General features: G+C 45.0%; 1 protein-coding gene across 1 annotated transcript; it reads left to right on the plus strand.

The window, feature by feature from the left end:
- Positions 1 to 1,779: 1,779 nt before the first annotated feature.
- On the plus strand, positions 1,780 to 8,202 carry LOC123089735 (uncharacterized). Its single transcript, XM_044511326.1, has 7 exons — positions 1,780 to 2,038; positions 3,072 to 3,150; positions 3,263 to 3,352; positions 4,963 to 5,579; positions 6,294 to 6,378; positions 6,488 to 6,550; positions 7,440 to 8,202. The coding sequence occupies exons 1-7, from the start codon at positions 1,818 to 1,820 to the stop codon at positions 7,776 to 7,778; spliced, it is 1,494 nt and encodes a 497-aa protein (XP_044367261.1). The 5' UTR covers positions 1,780 to 1,817; the 3' UTR covers positions 7,779 to 8,202.
- Positions 8,203 to 21,199: the final 12,997 nt, after the last annotated feature.

The raw sequence follows: 21,199 nt of genomic DNA on the forward strand, positions 1-21,199 counted from the left end.
ATGAAAAAACAAAAAAGAAACTTTCAGAACCTCTTTATTCCCGGTTGGTGGCTCCAACCGGGAGGCGGGAACCTTTAGTCCCGGTTGGAGACACCAACCGAGACTAAAGCCTCAACCCCTTTAGTCCCGGTTGGTGTCTCCAATGGGACTAAAGGTATAATATTTAGTCCCGTTTGGTGTCCTCAACCGGAACTAAAGGTCTCATTTGAACCGAGACTGATGCCTGCCCGGCGCCCTAGCTGCTCGAACCGGGATTAATGTCACATTAGTCCCGGTTCGTAATGCAACCGGGACTAATATGTAGATCGAGTTTGGACCAAAGCACTGTTGTCTACTAGTGATCGGGACACTGTAGATGAGCTCGGATCAAGGTGGGAGGGCTTGAGCCATGATGCTTGGGCAGGGTTCCTTGGCGACAACGACATAGTTGGGCCAGATGAATCCAGATAATGAACCCTGGGGGAGTGGGGGGGTGTGGCAGTGACAAAGCTGATGTAGTAGTGAGTAGGCGGCGACGAGGGTGTGCGGTTGGAGGGGTCTGGGTCGGCTTAGAACGAAGATGAGAGAGACACGCGAAATCTCACGTGCATACAGGCACAATTTTTTTTGAACTTACACATACAGGCCCAGTTCTACATGGCGAGGGACAGCTGGTCCTTAACAAAGAACTACATGTGCGCCATTTGTCACAACCTGAGAGGTTTTCTTTTTTTCATACATCTGTTTATTCAAAACGTTTTCTCTCTTAAACCGTGCATCTAAATCTTGAACCGTTTTTACCATTGGATTCCTCACGTCGAGATCTTCAAAACTAGATCGCATGTTGATAGGTTTTGACGAACTTTTTTTTCACAAAAAAAGGGACGAAAAAACCAAACCGAGAGCACCGTTTTTTCCCTTTCCGAAAGAGGGACGGTTGCGCCTCTCATGAAATCACAACCGTGCCTCTCGTGGAAGAAAAGCCGTGCCTCTCGCGGAAGAAAAATAAAATAGGTGTTTTTTTCGTTTCCGAGAAGGCACGGCCGTGCCTCTCGCGAAAGCACAACCATGCCTCTCGCGGAAGCAAAACCGTGCCCCTCATGAAAGAAAAAAAAGAGAAAGCGCGTTTTTTTCATTTCCGAGAGACACGGTCGTGCCTCTCGCGAAAGCGAAATCGTGCCTCTCGTGGAAGCAAAACCATGCATCTTGCGGAAGATAAAAAACAGAAAACGTGTTTTTTTACGTTTCCGAGTGGCATGGCCGTGCCTCTCGCGAAAGCAAAATCGTGCCTCTTGCGGAAGCAAAACTGTGACTCTCGCGTAAGAAAGAAAAAACAGAAAACACGTTCTCGCGGAAAAGAAACTCGTTTTTCACGCAAAAATATGTCTTTTTCGATTTTTTTTTCCAAAAGCTAAGGAAGACAAGTGGAAAACCGAAACGTTAAGAAACCCTGGAAAAAAACTGTTTAAAAAGTCGAAATCGCATGCGAAAAAATAATAAAAAATCCGAAGGAAGCGTCCAGAGCGCGACACGTGCCAGGCGGCTGAGAGCGCGCCAAATGACGCTGGTCGTTGTAAGGCTTCCGAAGGAGCGTTCGTCAACCTTTTTTTAAGACCTTTCTTCAAATTAGGGGAATGGCCCATCCACATAATATAGGAGCAGGGAGCCCACTGAAAAAGATTTTTGGTTTGAAAAATAAGCCCACAGTGGAGTTGACCTAACCCCACTCCACTGCCTCCCGTCAAGTCAAAAGAAGAAACCCCACTCCACACTCCTCCGCCTCCCGAATTCGACCTCCCCCAGAAAAACCTCGTCCGTTACTCCTCCGCCTCCCTCCAATGTCGTCCCCGCCGCCCACGCCTGGAAGGGAGGAGATCGCCGGCGCCAAGGCGTCGCGTCCGCTCGCTGCGGACATCACCGGCGCAGGGGGAAACGCCGGAGGTGTCGTCGAGGCAAGCCAAGCAGCGTCCGGCGGTAAGGCCAAGGCGACGCCGTCGCCGGCGACTATCTGCCCTTGCTGCACGGAGCCCTGGACTAGCGACGGCCCTCATCGCATGTGGTGAGCGCACGAGGGCCTCCACCCCCACGGTCCTAGTGCAATTCCGCTGCTGCTTCTTTTTTGCAGCGGACAATTTCCGGCCGTGATGTTGCGTCTGTGTATTGCGGCCTAGGGTTTCTAGGTTTTTCTGCAGGGGATATGGTCTTCCTTGTACCATCACGTTGGACTCCTTTTGGATTTGGGGCTACCAGCACAGTATCGTCTGTGTTTTGCACTCGCTAATTAGGTACCGAAGAAGATCAGATACGGCATGAGATCTGATTTTCTGAGGTCCATACACTGCTTCTAATTAGATACTGAAGAGGATTGCATCTTCTTTTTACAGTTCACTGTGTGCAATGCTATTCTTGGGCGAAAAGTTGCTCTGATGGTGGAGTTCTTTCCATTCTATGCATGAAATTTATTTAGCAGGCTATAGCGCCGCAATAGCCTTTTAGACGAGATTTCACTACAGTGACGTAATTTCGACGGCTATTCCAGCAACGACCGCAAAAGGGCTGATAACCTCCGCTAAATCCATAGCAGTCCGAGAAGCTTAGCGCTGCTATTTGAAATTTTGCTTGCCAAAGTGCCAGAAAAGAAACCACGCCATTTTCCATCACGCAGCAGCCCAATACCTGATCAGTAAACCATCGTTTAAAAACCCTAGCCCTAGCCAGTCCACTCCCTCGGACCATCAATTAATCTGGTGTCTTAGATGGCTTGTTCGTCGCAAGGTGCTATTTGCAACGAGGCCTCTAATCAGACTCTGCCCTTCACTGAACACCGCACCACAATAAATATTTATGAGTTTGTGGATCTAGGTTTCATCTGAAAATTCTTTGTTTATGGTCCATATATTTATTTATATTTTCAAAATCCATTAAATGTTTTAGCATCCTTTATAGCATATTAGTTTCTATTTTTCATAATGCACTCTTGCTACACATATTAGATGCACTCATGCTACGTACATATGCATGGCTTGTATTCTAACTATGAGACTACTGACACTTTTGGATCACTAATCATAACATCTATCTCTTAAATGCAGTTGCATTCCTTGTGGGCATGTGTATGGCAGATCTTGTATGGAGACGTTGCTGCATCGTTCTGGCCAGAATAGTGCCAAGGTACCACGAGTGGGTCTGCATATACTCAGTGAACAGATTATATTAAAGATGTATATCAAATATCTGAATGGAAATTCTCAACTTATCCATGACTGTTGATATTTCTAACCAGTGCCCGCAGTGTGGCAAACAATTCGAGGAGAAGCTTATTATCAACCTCTATGCACCAGAAAACATGTTGAAGGGTTGCTGCAGTGCTGAGGTTCTATTTCTTTCATCCGATGTACATCTATAGATGTGTCGAGTTTGTCTTTAAGGACATCCACTTTAGATGTAGGATGTTGGTTTATGTTTATTTATATATATGGTGATATTTTTCTTACATCTTATGAGATAACCGGACCTTTTCGTTCAATTCTCTAAGCAACAATAGTATCTTTTCATATTCAACACCCACTAATAGCGAAAAATCATAGAATTAAGATACCGGGAATGGAAACAAATAATTCACTAGAATCAATAGCATCCATTTCGCCCTATTTCGCTCTCACAATTTGGGTCTTGCATGAGTACAATTTAGCAACAAAATGATACCTCATTCCAATTTATACCTTTACATATTAAATAAACACAGATATTTGGTACTTTGAAAGTTTCTATTAATTTTAGAATTTGCTGGTTAATTCAATATCCGACGTATTTAGCAATTTAATCTGAATATTTAGATAATATATTTCCAAAAATAAATTGAAACATTACCTATGTACTTCTGAATATGAGTTGTTTGGAATTTCTAGTTAATTATCCATGTGTAAATATCTAAAACATAATGAAAAATCATCAATTTGGACCAAGTTCAGAAGTTGACCATTAACGGCCATTAAATTTGAACAATGGCCTATCAATCAATTGCTCAGATTTAAAATTGCCTTAGCTTTAGTGTGGTAAGGTGGAGCGCTGCAAAATCTCTTAGAACCTTTTCACATTATGCGCTATTTTTTGTGGGTTTCCAATAGTAGAAACATTAGTTTTTTCTACCATCACCCTAGTTAGTCTCATTGCTGCTAAAACACGAGACGCCAAATTTTTATGTCGGTAACCCTTCTGAGAAAAACAAGGACACATGACGGGAGCCTTCATAATCTAGGGGATCAACAAGTAGTTATCACCTCATCCCTGCCATACGGCTTAGCGTGTATCAGATTTGAGTCGAAGAGGAAACATAATCTGCGATGGAGAAGAATCAGGCATATATACATGCCTTTTCTCATACCAACTAATTGGTTGTTGCAAAAGCAACCATTGTTGTTAAGCCTGGTGGAAAACTACTATATCTTTATTTTCCCATAGAGTTGTAGCACTTGTGTCCTATTATGCTGGCCTGAAATGAGATGTCGATCTATTCATCATTAACAGTTTTTTTTTCTGTTGAATTTATATTCACTAATCAAATGACTCACTTAGGTTCATCCTTTTCATTCTGGATGTCTTCCAAAACCATCATGATATTGCATTTGAACATGTTCACCCTTACTAGTTAGTACTCCCTCTGAAAGAAATATAAGAGTGTTTAGATCACTACTTTAGTGATCTAAACACTCTTATATTTATTTATGGAGGGAGTGCATAGTAGTAATCATGTAGTAAATTACTTTATATTAGGTCCCATTGAATTGGTAACCAGAAATTGGAGAAAATGTTATAAACATATAATCAACTGTAGCAGTGTCCACCCGAAGGTTTTTATTATTATAACTAGTATCATTGTTACTCCCTCCGTTCACTTTTGTATGTCTTTTTAGACAACTCAAAATAGGCTGTGTTAATTACATCTCATAAATTCTTCTTTTGTTCAATTGGCTTGAACTGCAGGAAATTAAAGCGTTTTACGAACATATATTTGTTGCAGTAAGGGCGACATGTATTGAGATTCAACAATGGTTTAGAGAACGGGTTGCTCAGATGGAGATAATAGTGAACAAAAAGGTGACAATGGCTAAGGCCAACGTGGTATTAATGAAGGAGCGATTGAAGAAGATGGCTGAACAAGAAAAGATGGTGCCAAAGGATATGATAGTGTTCATGGAGCAGAATTGCCCTCAGCTGATGATTTGTGTGTCGTGCGTGTTCTCATCCTTACCAGCATCTGGTATGGAAGGCGGGGACGAGATTGCCAATGTTGAAATTATTGTCAGAGAGGGGCCATGTCCCCATGCTGTGGAAGCTAGTGAACGGGGTGGCAGAGGCAATGAGTTAAATCATACTGTATCTGGTTTGGGCGAGGAGATCGACGGCTCATACAGAGACAGTAGCTACTTTGGCGAATATAATGCGAACATCTCCAACAAAGAAGCAAATAGGATGCTGGTAAGTGCGAACATGGATGCTTCAGCTGAAGGGGGGAAATGCATTGATGTCAAGGCACCAGCACGGCCAACCTGCTCTATCTACGTGGAGCCGTGGACCTCCACGGACGAGCATCACATCTGGTGAGGAATATGGTTTCCATAGTTGGTCTTTTTGGGTACATACTACTAAACTGACGTCTTATTCCAAGATATTGTGCTGAAAGTGAGCCCCATATGTGCTAGCTCGCTGAAATAACTTCAGTTATGTCCTGCTGTGATTAATACCATCTCCATGTTGGGATTCGATATATATATATATATCCACCGTTTGGGGATCATTACAACTACTCCTAGTGGATGCAGATGATTTTCTAACATCATGCACCAGCTTTAACAATCCATTGTTTCTGATCCTTTTTTTTATCTCACTGAGAGGAATAACGCTTTTGTTTTGAGTAATGTTAATATTTAAGTGTATGATAGGTTAGATATAACGATTGAATTGGTAATCATGTTTCCTTTTCGCCAACAACTAGACAATTGTTATAGGCATAGTTGCAATCCATTGTTGAATTGTTACAGATCATGAATTCAGTATCCATTTGACATGATTAAGTTAGGTGATCACTGTATATGCATATTAGGAGGGTTTGGGTTCACGATGCTGCGGATGTGGCACCATATGATCATATAGTGCAGGAGGGCAGTCTTTGTTGGACCTTTCATGGTGCTTACTTCATTTGGTGACCAGATCAGCCATTTTTCATTTTACTTGTCTTGGGGTTACTAGATTTTATACATGTATCCATACACGGGGTTGTGTTCTCTAGATCATCTCCCATCTCCAACTTGCAGTTGTATTCCTTGCGGGCATGTCTACGGCAGGTCGTGCTTAAGAAGGTGGCTCAGGGATCAGCTTTCAAGGAATGAGAATCTGAAGGTAACATGCCGGATTCTGCAAGTACTTCATATTAACTTACATTCATGAATCAAATCATGGGAACCTAAGATTTCTCTACTTATGAATGCATATTTATCTTTCTAACCAGTGCCCTCAATGTGCGGAAGAACTCAAAGGCAATCTTATCGACCTCCATGCACCATTGTGTCAGGTTCTGATTCTTTTATCCGTTGTCCTTTCATTGGGTGTTGCATTGTGGACTATTGCTTTCTCTGTTTTCTCCTATAGTAGAAACAATAGTTGTCTCTATCACCAGTCCACATCAGCTTATATTGTCTCTAAATCGTTAACGACTGTCCCTCACACTCCATGCTATGTTGGTTGTTCGTTTGCCTATACCCACATCACTTATATCCCAACGCGTATCTTAAAGAAATACCTGTACTAAGAATTGTAGATGTGCTCAAGTTGTATGTTCAATGATAGTTTATAGTTGAGTCATGAAAGTGTTCAGGTTATACTTTCAATACTTGGATATAGTAGGACGATATTGCTTTTCAGCTATTTATGAAAATGTCATTCCTTTTTGCCACCACCTTTGCTTTTGGGCCGTTACCATCCTTCAAACCGGTTTACTGGCTCCACGTGTTAGTTTTTTTTGCCAAAAAGACAAACTTGTCTTTTCACTATTGGTCTTCTCCCTAATCTCAGAAGATGTAAGAAGTTTCAATGGAGTAATGAAATTTTGATAATTAGTCCTAAGTATTGGCATAAGCAGAATTGCAGGTGCGACTAGTGGCATTGACATAAAATTGCTGCACATTATTTTTCTTCTAAATTTTGAGCACTTTATTGTTAATACGTAGTGATGGGGGCTATCATTGTTGGCACTTCTGATGTTATGTTTACATCCCCCATTATAAAACGACTCAACCTACCAACGTCATATAAAGCATAGGATTTTCATCTGGTTGGTGATGGACATTAAGTATTCAAGTGCTATGCAGTTGTATAATTGGTGTATATAGAAGATGTTTTCTTATGCTGGATGTGGATTATACATATCACAAGTTCTCATCTCAATTAACCTGCCGGTGCAGGAAGTGCATGAGTATTATGAAGCTAAGTTGGCTGAGTTTGAGGCATCGAGGGAAGAATGTATGCTATTTGCAAAATATCATTATCAGTATGACCTGCTAAGTGCACAAGCGAAGTTTCGGGATGAGCTGCGTGCACTAATTAGACCTGAAATTGCTGAGATTGAAAGAGTGATGATGGAACACGTGGCAAAGGCTAACGGTAGCTTGGTGTTGATGAAGGAGCAGATCAAGAAGATGGCTGAAGAAGACATGGCGACAACGGAGCATCTCATTGGATACTTGGAACAGACTTGCCATTGCCCTTGTCTTTTTCCTACCCTACCCAAGCTACCCATATGACCCTGCTGATCAAAGCTGATGAATGGTCAGTTTTGTACCACACATTATGTATTTGTACTTCATCATATGTACTGGGATGTACCAGGAGTCTGGTTTTACCTCATCATTTGCCAAGAACATGGCAGCTGGCGCTAGCGTCAACAAGTCTTCCTGTGTGGAGATGTGGTGTGAACACTAAGTGTGTTTCAGACAGTCGAAAATATGTGGTACTTGCTTCTTTCAAGGTAAACCATTGGTCTGCTTATTACCTCGGTCTTCTATTTTTGAGTTGCTTGATTTTATTTATATATAAATTTCAGTCAAGCACACAACTATAATTGCGTACCACTATGTCTAAAGTTCTGCCCCATACTCAAAATGCAGTTAGCAACATGATGTTACTTGCATGTGCAGTGTGGTGGCTGAAGAAAGAGAAAGCAATATTTTTTCCCGACAAAGGATAATATATTAGTATCAAGATGATACCAATCCCATCTCGCCGAGACATTGAGGATGCATATAGACAGAAAAAGAAAATTAGAACATAAATAGAGTAGGTGACCAACGACACAGAACAAGCAAACAAGCATCAACACCACCCATCACCCTTGCCACTGTGTTTTGATTTTCGGTTTGTGTTTTTTTTCGTCCTTGGCCGAAATGGCCGAATTTCGGGAATTTTAAATTTTTCGGCAAAATCTCGGACGAAATTTCAAAATCAAAATTTGAAAATTTGGCCAAAATTTGGCCGAAATTCGGCCGAAATTCAAACAAGATTTGAAATAAAACAGGCCACAAATATAGCAGCGCAACAACCATCAGGTTTGATCATGTAAATTTCAGCAAATAAGCTCTAGGGATTAATAAAACTGCATCTGTCCAACATAACAGGCACACATTAGTTATAAAGTGGCCTCCAACATAACCCTTAACAGTCCAACATCAGTTCAACCATCACAGCATAGTTCAGAGTTTAAATAGTCCGGTACAGCCAACAGACTTAAAGTATTACACATAGAAACAACAGCTCCAAAAGGCAACTATCAAAGTATGACATTGAAACAGCAGCTCCAAGCTTGCCTACATCCAAAAGCTTCTTGATATCCTTAGTTATTCTTCAAGTGCCATTTATGGTTTAGAGAAAACAGAGGAAGGGTCAGGATGGAGGTAGTTCTGCATCGGAATTATCTTCTGCCACTTTGTGCATTAAAAATAAAATGGACTAACAGGACAAGTGGCTAGTAGAACAATAGTCAAATTTATACATGCTCATGAATCAAATAACAAATCTACTACAGCAATATAGTTTTTTATTCACCAAAAAGCTTCAGGAGCAAAGGTTAAATGCCTCCATATACTAGAATGATGAATTCTAGTTTACAGTTTTTACTCGAGCACAACAAAACTCTAAGGATACAAAGAAAACAACATAGACACAAACAGCCCACTGTTGGCTTGGACTAGCCATTTGTCAATTGTCATACAAAAGGAAAATCAGGATGGATGTAGTTCAACATCAGAATTTTCTTCTTCCACTTTGTGCATAATGAAATAAAATGGACTAACATGGAGGTGTCTAGTGCAACAATAGTCAAGTGGTAACATTTCAGGATAACATAAATACATTGCTTAACATGACAACGAAGGCTAGGCATGGATAGAAAGTGTATACATCTAAGAAACTAGCAGCTCCAAGTAACTAAAATTTTCTAAGCAATTATCATGAATCATAAAACACTAGAAAGAAGAGACTTGCCAACAGATTTCTAAGCAACAGGGTATAGGCTGTTGACGCCCTTGGTCTTCTTCTTGACAAGCCGTACAGATCTACGGGTCTCCAAATTGCCATCTCTTGGAGGTGCGTCCTTTTCCACTTGAATTTGTGTCTCTTTTTCCACTTGCATTTGCGCCTCTTGCTGATCATGCATGGATGGAGCATCTTCCCCATCCTCACTCACCCCATCATTATCCTCACTCTCACTATCAACAAATACATTCTCTTCAAAATCACATGACAAAAGAACAACGGTCAGTTATGAAGAGTAGGTAACTAGAGAAGCAACCCTTGCTTACTTGGGTGTCCTCACATGAATGAGGAACAAAAACAGTACAGCTTAATGCTCTAGTTTAGATACTAAGGAATAAGTAATTTAAATACAACCTGATGCTCTAGTTTGCCAAAAAGACAAGTCAAAAATAATAATCTATTCTTGAGAAAGATACTGCGAAGCTTAGTTCTAGAACCACCACTTAATGGTACCGCTGAACATTGAAATTAACCATCGGTCAACATCTACTTAGTTAAATACACAACACAACTGAATTATTATTGGACGTACTGTAGATCTAAATAAATGATCAATTCAAACATGAGATGCTTCTGCAAACATACAAGCGAGTGGTTGGAGGTGATGAAAAAAACTTTAATATTGCACACAAGCATCATCTCAACAGCTCAAAAACAAGCACACACCCCAGATCTATGGAACGATTATATATTTTAGGATGTTCAGAATAACGTTTGTAACCCACTTTTTTGTTGGACCAAAATAAATAGTACCAGATCGTGAGCATCCTTAGTGAATACCAGATGCATGTGTGTTTCAGATTATATACCAAACCAAAACATTGTGAGACTCCTTGGTGACTACCAGATGCATGTATATTTCAGATTAATAATCTCACTGTTGTACGTTCAACTCATCAAGACTCACTTTTTCTTAACCCCGTATGATATATGCATTTGCCGAGCCATTTACCAGGGACCTCTCCTAAATCTAAAGCAGCACAAGCAGACACAGATTATAACCAAGAAACAAAGCAACATCGATCTGAAATTGCTCAAGAACTGAAACTGCATACACGTACTGAAACTGCATCAAGAACATTTGTACCTTTCCAGTCAAGCGGACGCCCTCCATGCTGCTACCGCTGCCCCGTGCTACTGCCTCTGTTGAACTGGTCGGCTCGCGCTCCATCAGCTCCGTTGCCGCAGCCGCCGAGCACCATGCTGCAGTCTTGGAGAAGGGCCGCAGCTGCCGAGCTCCGTTGCCGCAGTCTTCGACAGGAAGTGGATGGGGTGGAGGCGAGGAGATGTGGAGGAGGGCCGGAGAAGTGAGCGCCTTGGCCGGAGATGTCGAGGAGGGCGAGGAGATGTGGCCTGTGCGCAGCGGCGGCGCCGCACATAGGAGGACGGACAGGGAAAGAGCGATTTAGGGTTAGGTAGCGTGGGTTCGTGGTTTGTCTCAGCGGAAGCCTAACTGGAAGGCTCTCGAAGCTGGGCCGGGCAAAAAAATTCAAACTGGGCCAAATTATTCGGCCGATAGGCCCATATATCGGGCCCTAGCGAGACGGCCGAAATTCGGCCGAAATTCATTTTTTTCGGCCGAAAATCAAAACGCGGCCTTGCCAACACATGAACTACGAAACAATTCTCCAACAGCAACACCTTCAAGATGGAAAAGCAACAAGTCTAATTTGTTCTTGATTCAGAAGCTTAGGGCAACTCCAATGGGGAGCACCAAATAGATGACACCAAATGTCAACAGACATCTCGGGCGGGGTGTCGACAATCCAGCGGTAGTCATCAAATTAGGATAGTGCGTTATGACTGACAGTGAGCTTGGTGGACTGAGAGGAAAAAGAGCCAAGCGCAACACATCGGTTGCGGGTAGATGTGGTCCAACTAACATTGGGTCGGGAGGATGCCCGGACGCCCCCACACCTTCCACGAATTTGGTGATCAGTCCAGATAAATTAGATGCCTCCCATCAGATGACTTTAAGTTCCCGAACCATCCAGTCCGAACATTTGCGAGTGATTTCATGAGCCGTATTGAAGTTTCCCTCAAAGTATGTTCACTTATTTCAAGTATAACTAGAAAATTTACACCAGAGCGTTTCTGAGGGTGAATCAGTTTGAATTTGATCAATACATTGCCTGTAAAGTATGTGTTTGCACATGCCCTATAGATCTACCCGTTGTGTACTAGAGATTTGAAAACGATATTAAAAGAAAAAATGCTTCATCATAGTAATCATGATGAGGCAACCAGTCTCGTGTAGCACCGGTCACTTCACACGTGTGTCGCCCCACCTACCCAGCTTATGACACCTGGCCTACCGAACCCAAGCGGGAGCAGAAGATTGCTTTATCCCTTCTCGATCTTTCTCATACATCCATTTTTATCTAGAGCGCCTTCTTTCCCAACTTTCCTCTCAGACGCTAGCATCGGTGCAACTTTCTTACCGAGCACCTTCTTCCCCGCTCAATCCCATCCCACCTCGTACTCTAGCAAGTCCACTGCAGTGTCTTGATTTCATGTCCATGCTCGCCCCCACCCTCGTCCTTCTCATGGCCGACGAGCCGCCTCCTCACCTTTCCTGCCCACTTCGAGCGCATCAGCATGAACATATTCTACTGGCATACATACTCTGCATAATAAAGGCCTTACCAGCCGCAATATGCCTCGCCTCCTGGATCTCTCGGCGAGCGTCCTGGGCATCAGCCTGGGCTTCCTTCAAGCTCTCATGGGCTTTGGTGAGCTCGGAAGCCTATTCCGAGCTCGTCTACTCCAAGCACTTGCATCTAGCAATGGTGTCTTGGAGCTCTATTTCAACCTCACCCACCCGCGCCTCATGGCGTTGGCGGGTGGTCTTCTCCTCTTCTAAGCTTTCGGACGCCTTGTCTGCGGCCGCCTTGCTTGCCTATGCCTCCTTCTGGGCTTCCGCAAGGGCGCTTTTGAGGGACTCGACCTCATAGGCGCCAACTGTGGGCACAATTAAAACATTTTTAGTCTGTTTCAAACCATCAAAACATCCACACTTGGAGATATATACTCAATGTATGGATACCTTGTATCTCCTCAAACCGCTTATTAATGTGGACAACCTCTTCATCGGCCAGCCGTAGCTTCCCAGTAAGTTCGGAAACTTCGGCAGATTGGGCGCTCGCCGCAAGCAAGGAAGCCTGTTGTACAATAGAGTGTCACCTCTCCCGAACACTAAGTGGTCCTCTGTCCGACTTATTCAAAACCAGACAGAGTCTCAGGGGCTACTATCTATACACAAGCATATTTCCTTTATTAAAATTGGTTAGAAAATTACATTACATACCTCAAAGCCTGTTAATAGGCTGGTAGAGGCTTCGTTCAGCCTGCTTTTGGCGAACTGAATCTTCTCAGCCACCATACCCATCAGGGTATGGTGCTCCTCCACGACGGAGGCGCAGCGAAGTGCTTCCGCCAAAGTATCCGGCGCCTCCATACTGATGGAGGCCGCCGGTGGAGTCGACGTTCCCCCCTCCTTCAAAGGGGTCTCTTGCCTGATTTCAGAATCGTATGGGTCTCCGGAACAGTGTTCGGCTGGGGGCCGGATTGGTCATGGCCTCCATCACCAGTCTCCATGGGGGTTGGCCCTCTCCTGTCTTCGGCAGCCGGGGTTTTACCCTCTGGCGCCGTCCTGACAGCCTCTTGCACCTCTCCATGGCCTTGAGAGGCTCTTCGGGAAAAGGCTTCGATGTCATCCGGAGCGGTAGGCGGGGAGGCCCGCGGAGGCGTCTCGCTCTCCACCATCACTAGCTCTAACGAATTAACCGGTGACGATATTTGAGGGAGATCACGTGCCGGACTAAAACACACAACACAACATGTTAAAAACAATAATTATAAACGCTGATGTATGTAAGGATCTGGAGATACTTACGATTCAGCTAGGGGCTTCGACCTGGGGCAGTACTTGGGGATGACTTCGGCATACGAATCCGAGTCGTTCGGGAGGGATACTCTCCCCCTTTTGGACGCCTCCGTTTCAGGGCCTACGGAAGCCGCCCTTTTCTTCCTCCCCCCTTAGGGGAAGAATTGCTCTCTTCCTCCTCCTCCTTTTCGTCTTCATCTCCCTCGTTGGAGGAGAGGGCTTCGGACTCCCCGGACATAGTGTCCGAGGGACCTTTACTGCGAGGGCCGTTTTTGGCCTCCTTGCCCTTCTTCTTGGTCTTCTTCTCCGGCACCTGGTACGGCGCCGAAACCAGCATCCTCGTCAGCAGAGGATCATCGGGGTTTTCGGGCAGCAGAGCCGGACACTTGATCCGCTCCGCCTTCTTCGTCCATCCCTGTTTTAAATATGAGAATCTCAATACACCCCTGTGATTTCCGAACCACTATTAGGAAAAGGCCTACTAATGGCGCACCGGTTTTGCCTACTAATGGCGCACTACCGGTGCGCCATTAGTAGCACGCCACTAGAATTTTTTACTAATGGCGTACCAAGCAGTGCGCCATTAGTATGTAACACCATGCGCCATTAGTATGCCTCCCGGGGGCCATATGTAACCATGTGCTTTGTCATACTAATGGCGCACTCTGCCTTGATGCGCCATTAGTATCCTTTGGCATACTAATGGCGCACTCTGCCTTGATGCGCCATTAGTATGAATATTTGGTTTTTGTTTTTTGCTTTTTTGATTTTTGCACAGGTTACAAAATATATTATTGGACAGAATATAGACAGAGCACACAGCAACAGCAGATTCATCGAATACAATAGAAGATTAGTCTCCGAATACAATTCCTCATATTAGTCTCCGAATTCAAAAGACCGAACAAAGATAAAATATTACAAGTGTCAAGACCGCGAGTATCGAGTTTGTCTTCACATTACAAGTCGATATCGATCATCTAAACTACCATCACATAAAAGAGAGTTGCGGTCATCACGATGAGCATCATCGCGATCAAACTGGTCTTCATCCGGTTCCTCCAACGCTCCCTCCTCTCTCCCGCTAGATAGCGGGCGTATCTAGATTCGGCCTCCGCCCTAGTGGTGTACCCTTTGTAACTGTTACCGCTGAAACGGTGAACCTGTCTCCGACACTCCTCCCAGTCGTCGTAGACTCCGGGAACCTTACCCTTGTACACGACATACGACGACATCTCTATGCACAAGCCAAACAATAGACAACAGACAATACATAAGCAATATGTAAGTATGCAACAAAAGGATCGGAAGAGAAAAGCAAGACATTAATAGCACGATTCATGATCCTACTAATAAATAGCATCGATTACATCTAAGTTGAATGACTGTCCAAACCAAAGACACATACGAATTCATTAAAGTTTAATTACAACATGAGCCAATCAATGTTTCAGAACTACACATCATTACTTTCGACTCGACTCATCGGACAGGAGCGTGGATGAAGCCGTCGTCTGTTGTGATGGTCATGAAATCGCGGTCGTTGTCACCCTGCATTTGTAGCGTTCCATCTATCTCATTGTTGGACGGTTGATATCTGAGGTAGAACTGCCCCGAGGTATGAAGGACATCTTGATGGATGATGTCCGCAAACTCCGGCTGGATGCGAAAGAATTCTTGTCTGAGGTCCGCGTCCTGGATTGCCGACAACCTCGCGGCCCAATCTTTGAGACTATCTGGTAGCAGAAGTTGATGATGGTCCCTTACAATCGCCCGCATGTGATGGAGGGCGTAGTAGGCATCCTTCTGACCGCCAGGCGGCTGCTTGACGCAGCAGAAATTCGTATTGTGTGAGAAGGTGTGCTTGCCATACTAACGAACTGCCCTGGTGAAGGTGCCTCCAGATTTGGCGTAGCCGGGGAGAACATCATCAAGAACTTTCTTGACATTTGTGTAGTCTATCTTGGAGTTACGGTTCGGGTCGAAATACGTGGCCATGGAATATTTCGGGCTTAAGAGGATGAGTGTGCAATGTGTGTCACTGCACAGAACATGGAATGTTCGAAAAAAAAGAACAATCAAAATCTAAGAAATCATATGTTACGGGGCGGTTAAGGGATGACTTACTCGGGAAAGTAAGCGACAAGGAAGTTATCCTTATCTGGGTTTGCCAGAATGACGCCTTCGAGGTGTGAACTTGCAACTTGGCGGTCCCCAATGCTGCTCAAGTGCTTGGCACGCATGTAGAAGGGGTCGACTATCACGATGTCTGGGGTCTTGTCTCTAATGATCCGCATCTCCATACTCAGCGAAAACAGCCGAACGAAGGTGTAGTGCAGCGGATGAAGGTTAAACATAGCAAAGATGTCATCAAACCGCAGGACGATCGTACCCCCGATGTCGCCATCCACAAAGCCCTTGCCCTCTGGCACCTTGGCCACGAAAACCGGGTATGCCACATCATTCTCTCTGAGACGCCGCTTCTCCAAAGAAAGAACACTGTCGTGCAGACTCCGCATAGCACCGGTTGCAGCATTCAGCATATTTGGCGGTAGCATCGCCCTACCCGCCACATGCACCCTCCTCGAGATATCCTTAGGTGAAGGTGGCCCGTCCTGAGCACGGATCAAATTCGGTGCCGGCTGGCTCGCACCGGCGCCCTTGTTAGTCTTTCGCTTCCGTCCCTTCTTCTTGATCTCCTGTAATGGGACCGAGTTCTGCTCACAGACCGCCTTCTTGAGCGTGTTGGGGCTGATAATATTTTGCACCTCAGCTATCTGAGGCTCGGTGAAGGCGGGAGCTGGAGGCGTGTCCTGAGAACTGAATGGCAGACGACGCCTGTTGCAATTGGATTTCTCCGCCGTACCAGCTAGATCACGGTCGTCTTGGTTGGGTTCTTGAGAAAGAGGCCCGCAGAACTCGTCAGCGTACCCATGTTCGGCAAAGTACTTATCAACTTTGGTAAATGTCCCATCGTCGTTGTCGTCGCCGTCCGGATCCTGTGCCATAGGGTTGTCCGGATCCTGTGCCATAGGGATGTCCGGCAGGTCCGGTAGCGTTGCGGCGTTCTTGCCATGGCTTGGCGCCGGCACGACTGGCGGTCTTGTCTGTGGGGTGATGTCCCCCGCCCCCAAACGAATCTGGCTCTTCGGCCAAAGCAGGGGCCAGTTTACGCAGGCGCTGAGGGTCATCTCATCTTCTTCATCGGCCCCAGCGGGTCGAATCGGAGGTAACAGCTCGTCGCAGCCTGGCAGCACCCGAACCACTTCAACCCTATACATTGTGGGTGCCATCGGATTACCGTGGAACATGCGGTTGCCCGGTTGAACGATTCTGCCCTTGGCGACATCGACCAACTCGGCGCCCACGAAGTGCAGAAGAGTGCAAGGAACGTCGACGGCGCCCTGCGAAAACATGTACAGGGCGTTAGGGATGCCCAGTCAAAGGCAAGGAGATGAAGTCATCGGCCGAGAGGCTTAGTTACCGTGATGCCGTTGAGCTCGGCTAATGTCGAGGCACCGCCAACGGCGGGCGTGCCACTGACGGAGGGGGCGCTTGCTGGCGAGGTGCCGGCCGGCGTACGCCCAGGTGCATTAAGCTCCAATGCATGTGCCGGCGCCGGAGACACGAATACCGCCTCCGCCGGAGACACCAATGGTGCCGCCGGAGACACCAATGGCGCCGCCTGCGCGCTGTGCGAGTTGCTGGCCGTGAAGCTGGGAACCGGGGGAGGCCCCTGTTGGCCGCCCGCAATCCACGTCGTCATCCCATGAATCAACGTAGGCACCATGGCGTTGAGCTTCGTTCCCAGTTGTTGTTCCACTTGCTCTTGGACAAGCTCCGGAATCCGCGCCACTTGTGCCTTGAGTTCTTCAACCTCGCGCGTCTGGCTTTCCGAGCTGGTCTTTTTCTCCTTCCGCACACCAGCGGTATAGTATGACCCCCATTTTGTGGACAAGCCTTTGCCGGCCACACGACCAGCTGACGTCGGCTTAGTGAGCTTATCCTTGTTTTTCATTATGTTCAATGCCCTATTTAAAGGGGTGTCGAAAGGGGAGCTCTAAGACGACCCCGCGCTACTGCTTTCAGTGTCCTGCGAAAGGAATGTGAACCATTGAGAAATATTGGGGATTAATTAGAGTGCAACCATATGGAGCTAATTACGCGGGGGTGTATTCCTTACCAGAACAAGCTCAAGCGCCCTGGTCTTCGGATCCGTGGTAAGCTCCTTTGTTTTCGGGTCCTCCTTGTACCGGGCCCTGACATAGTTCCTGGTCTGCTTGTTACCGTTGTATTTCTTGAAGCGGGGCGGTAGGCCTTGCTCGGCACGCTCCGTGTCCTCCTTGTCCCATATAGGCTCCGCCACTCTGTAACCACTGGGACCGAGTTTGTGTTCCCCTAAGTTCAACTCCCGCATTTCTTTCCCCCGCTGACTTGATTCGGAGGTTGCACTGCTCTCGCACTTGATCTTGAACTCCTTGTACTCATCTTCGTTCATCAAAGGATATTTCGCCTTGATATTCTCATAACTATCACCTTTATCAATCATTCTCTTCACCGCACTTCTCCAAGTAGATAGGGCCATGCTCATCTTCGTGAGGGCGGCACTGTTCACTTTATTCCCTGAGAGGCGTGTGTTTTCAAATTCGGCGGGGAACTTGTATCGTTCGCGCAGCTTTGTGGAGAGGAGGTTGCGCAAATTCCCTCGGTCCTTATGCCTAAGGTTCTCGGTGTTGATCGAGATGGTGCTCCGGAGAATGCACCCGAGCTGAACCGAGTACCCCTTGACTATATGTTTGGGCTCTGTTGGATTCCCGTCGGAGTCCACTTGAGTGAATTCCTCCTTGAGGGTGTGGAGCGCATTCGGCTGCCGGTCCTTCCTTTGCTTCTTCGGTTGGCTGCCATCTGTGTGTGCACCGCCATCATCAGTGGTGGCATGCTTGGCGGCACCATCACTGGTGTCATCCCCGACGCCACTAGGGGTTGTGTAATCAGGATCGGTGTCTTCTGCGGCGTCCTCATAGCGGTGAGGTTGTTCCTCCATCTCCTGGGACAGCTCCCAGAATTGCTTGCCGCCCGAACCACCGGCCTCATCGTTGTGGGCCATGTTTTGCTCTAAATAGGAAAAAAATTGGTCAAAAAGTTGGTTATTGTCAAGGAACAAGATCATGGTCTCATCATTTAGGGTTTGTCGACACCGAGGCACCCTAAAAGCCTAAGCTTTCATCATTTAGGGTTTGTCGATGCCGAGGCACCCTAAAAGCCTAAGCATACATCATTTAGGTTCTCATCGACACCGAGGCATCCGGGGCAGCCAAGTTAAGTTTTCATCATTTAGGGTTTATCGATGCCGAGGCACCCTAGGTTGGGCCTAATCACTTGGCACTAATCACTTGGCTCTATTGCCACCTATGTTGGGTTTATCATCTAGGGTTTATCGATGCTAAGGAGAATTCTAAGTTGGGCCTAATCACTTGGCTCTATTGCCACCTATGGTTTAATGCAGCAAGAATAAAGGGGCAGTTGATCCTACTTAATTAAGTACTAAGATACCCTGGCCCATGCATTAGTCGCAAGTACGCCATATGTCCTACTTTTAGCAAAATCATGCTAAAATTCACGGAAAATTTCAGCACGACCTTTGCTGAAAATAGGACATATGGAGTACCCGAATTTGCCGGAACGGAAGTTAATCAACATTCCAGCAAACTCAAGGGCCTCTCGGGGTACCTGCAAATTCATCACGACACGATGGTCGGAGACAAAACCCAGCAAACTAGCACCACAATGTGCCTTTACTTTCATATGGATGAAAAGGCCACAGACCATATGGTCCTCTGCTTTCATATCGACAAAAATCAGCTCAACTTATGTGAGCTTCCATTCCAGATCTAATAGCAGCAAGTTGTTCACTTGTAGCTGAACTTATGTGAGCTGCCTTCAAGAAAAGAAATCTGCAGTGGCACATCTGCTCTCTGAATACATTGGCAAGAAACAAAACAACACCTAGTACCATCCATCTGCTATGGCCGTATCATGCAGTTTAACTAAGCACTAATAAGTAATTATATAACTGAAAACTTGGCGCGTACGTGTCACTTAGCTTGGGCAAGCAACATACCTCGTCCTCTTGGTTAGTCCAAACAAGCTGTATGCTGAGCCTCAACTCACCACCTGCACATTTTACAACTCCCATGAAATGAAAAAGTAAACATAATTGTCAACCAACAAAACCAAAACACAAACATGACTTCAAATTTTCACGATCAGGAAGAAAAACAGGGTTTTCAACTACTATATTCAGTTTCATGGCATCAGTTGAACAGTTGAAAAAGAACAAGCTTCATTTAAATATCTTGCTGCTAACAAACATAACTAATGTCAGTACTCAAAAAATAGAGTGACCACACAGGGAACAAACAAACTATTCACTTTTTATTTCTTCATAATTGGACCAGACAGAGAACAACTCCTTGGAAGCAAACTGAAACCATGCTGAAACTATACCGAAACCATGCTGAAACTTTACGAAACTACTCCTTGCAATCAAACTGAAACTACTCCTTGGAAGCAAATTGTCTTGGAAGGAGTATTGTGTGCACAAATCTACTCCAACTAGTTGCTTTCACTTAGAAATTGTTAGCACAAACAGCATGAGTCATTCTTCAGACCGTTACAAATAGAAACAATGGCAACCAAGGTTAAAAACCAACAATCCTATATATTATTCTGAAATTTGATATATTGAAATCACTTAGCACTCTCTTTATGTGTTCATTCAACACTTAAAATTGAGGAAAATAATACCAACTAGGATCGGTATGACCTTCATTTTTCATTTTCTGTATGATCAATTAAATCTTCTGCAAGCTTATATGAAAAGGTTCAGCCACTTGAAACGTAACTCTTGCTTGGTGTTCCAAATCATTTCATTTATATTTTAAATAACAGTAAGAATTATTTCATAATAGAATTTACCCGATGGGGGCGGCGGGTGCGTGCGACAGAGGGGGGAACGGGTGGGGGTGGAGGAGGCTCACCACTATTGCAAACCAAACAAGTAAGCAGAGCACATGTATATACCTGTATCACTGTCTTGGAGCCAACAAACGCCTCAATTTTTCTCCAACCGTGATCGAACCTGTTACGCAGAAACACAAACAGAGAGATACATGTAACTAACGAGGACAGACAGACAAGGTAACAAGAACTCCACAACTCAATTAAGCCTACGCTTCTTCTTTCACTCTCCTGCATAAAGTTATTGTTACTACCTGTGAGGGATTATATGCTTGTTTACCACTACTAATACCATTTTTTAATATAATCTTCATTCTCCTGCTTTTTCTTTTCTTACAAGTGTTGATGCCAAAACATTGCAACCCTGTAGTTCAAGATCAGAGTCAAAATTGACCTACATGATTGTTTACCACTACTAAGACATGGATCTAATAGCTATCTCCCCCCTTGTTCCTCATGCCTTAGTTGCATTCAGAGAAGAGAGAGCTCAGATCCTAGAACAGGGCCGGATCTCTCTGGAAGATATGTGTTAACCAATTTCGACCAGTATAACCAACACAAAGCTCCTGCTCTCTCAAATTGCAGATAAAACAACTTAATCTACAATTTGCTAACATGTTTAAACCAAAACATTTGCTCATGAAAAATATTCAACCTACAATTTGTAAACATTTGCCCTTAGAGGCATTATCACAAACACCTATCAAGCACAATCCTCTAAAATCACGC

This window comes from Triticum aestivum, chromosome 4B (genome assembly GCF_018294505.1).
Source record: "Triticum aestivum cultivar Chinese Spring chromosome 4B, IWGSC CS RefSeq v2.1, whole genome shotgun sequence".
Taxonomy (NCBI): domain Eukaryota; kingdom Viridiplantae; phylum Streptophyta; class Magnoliopsida; order Poales; family Poaceae; genus Triticum; species Triticum aestivum.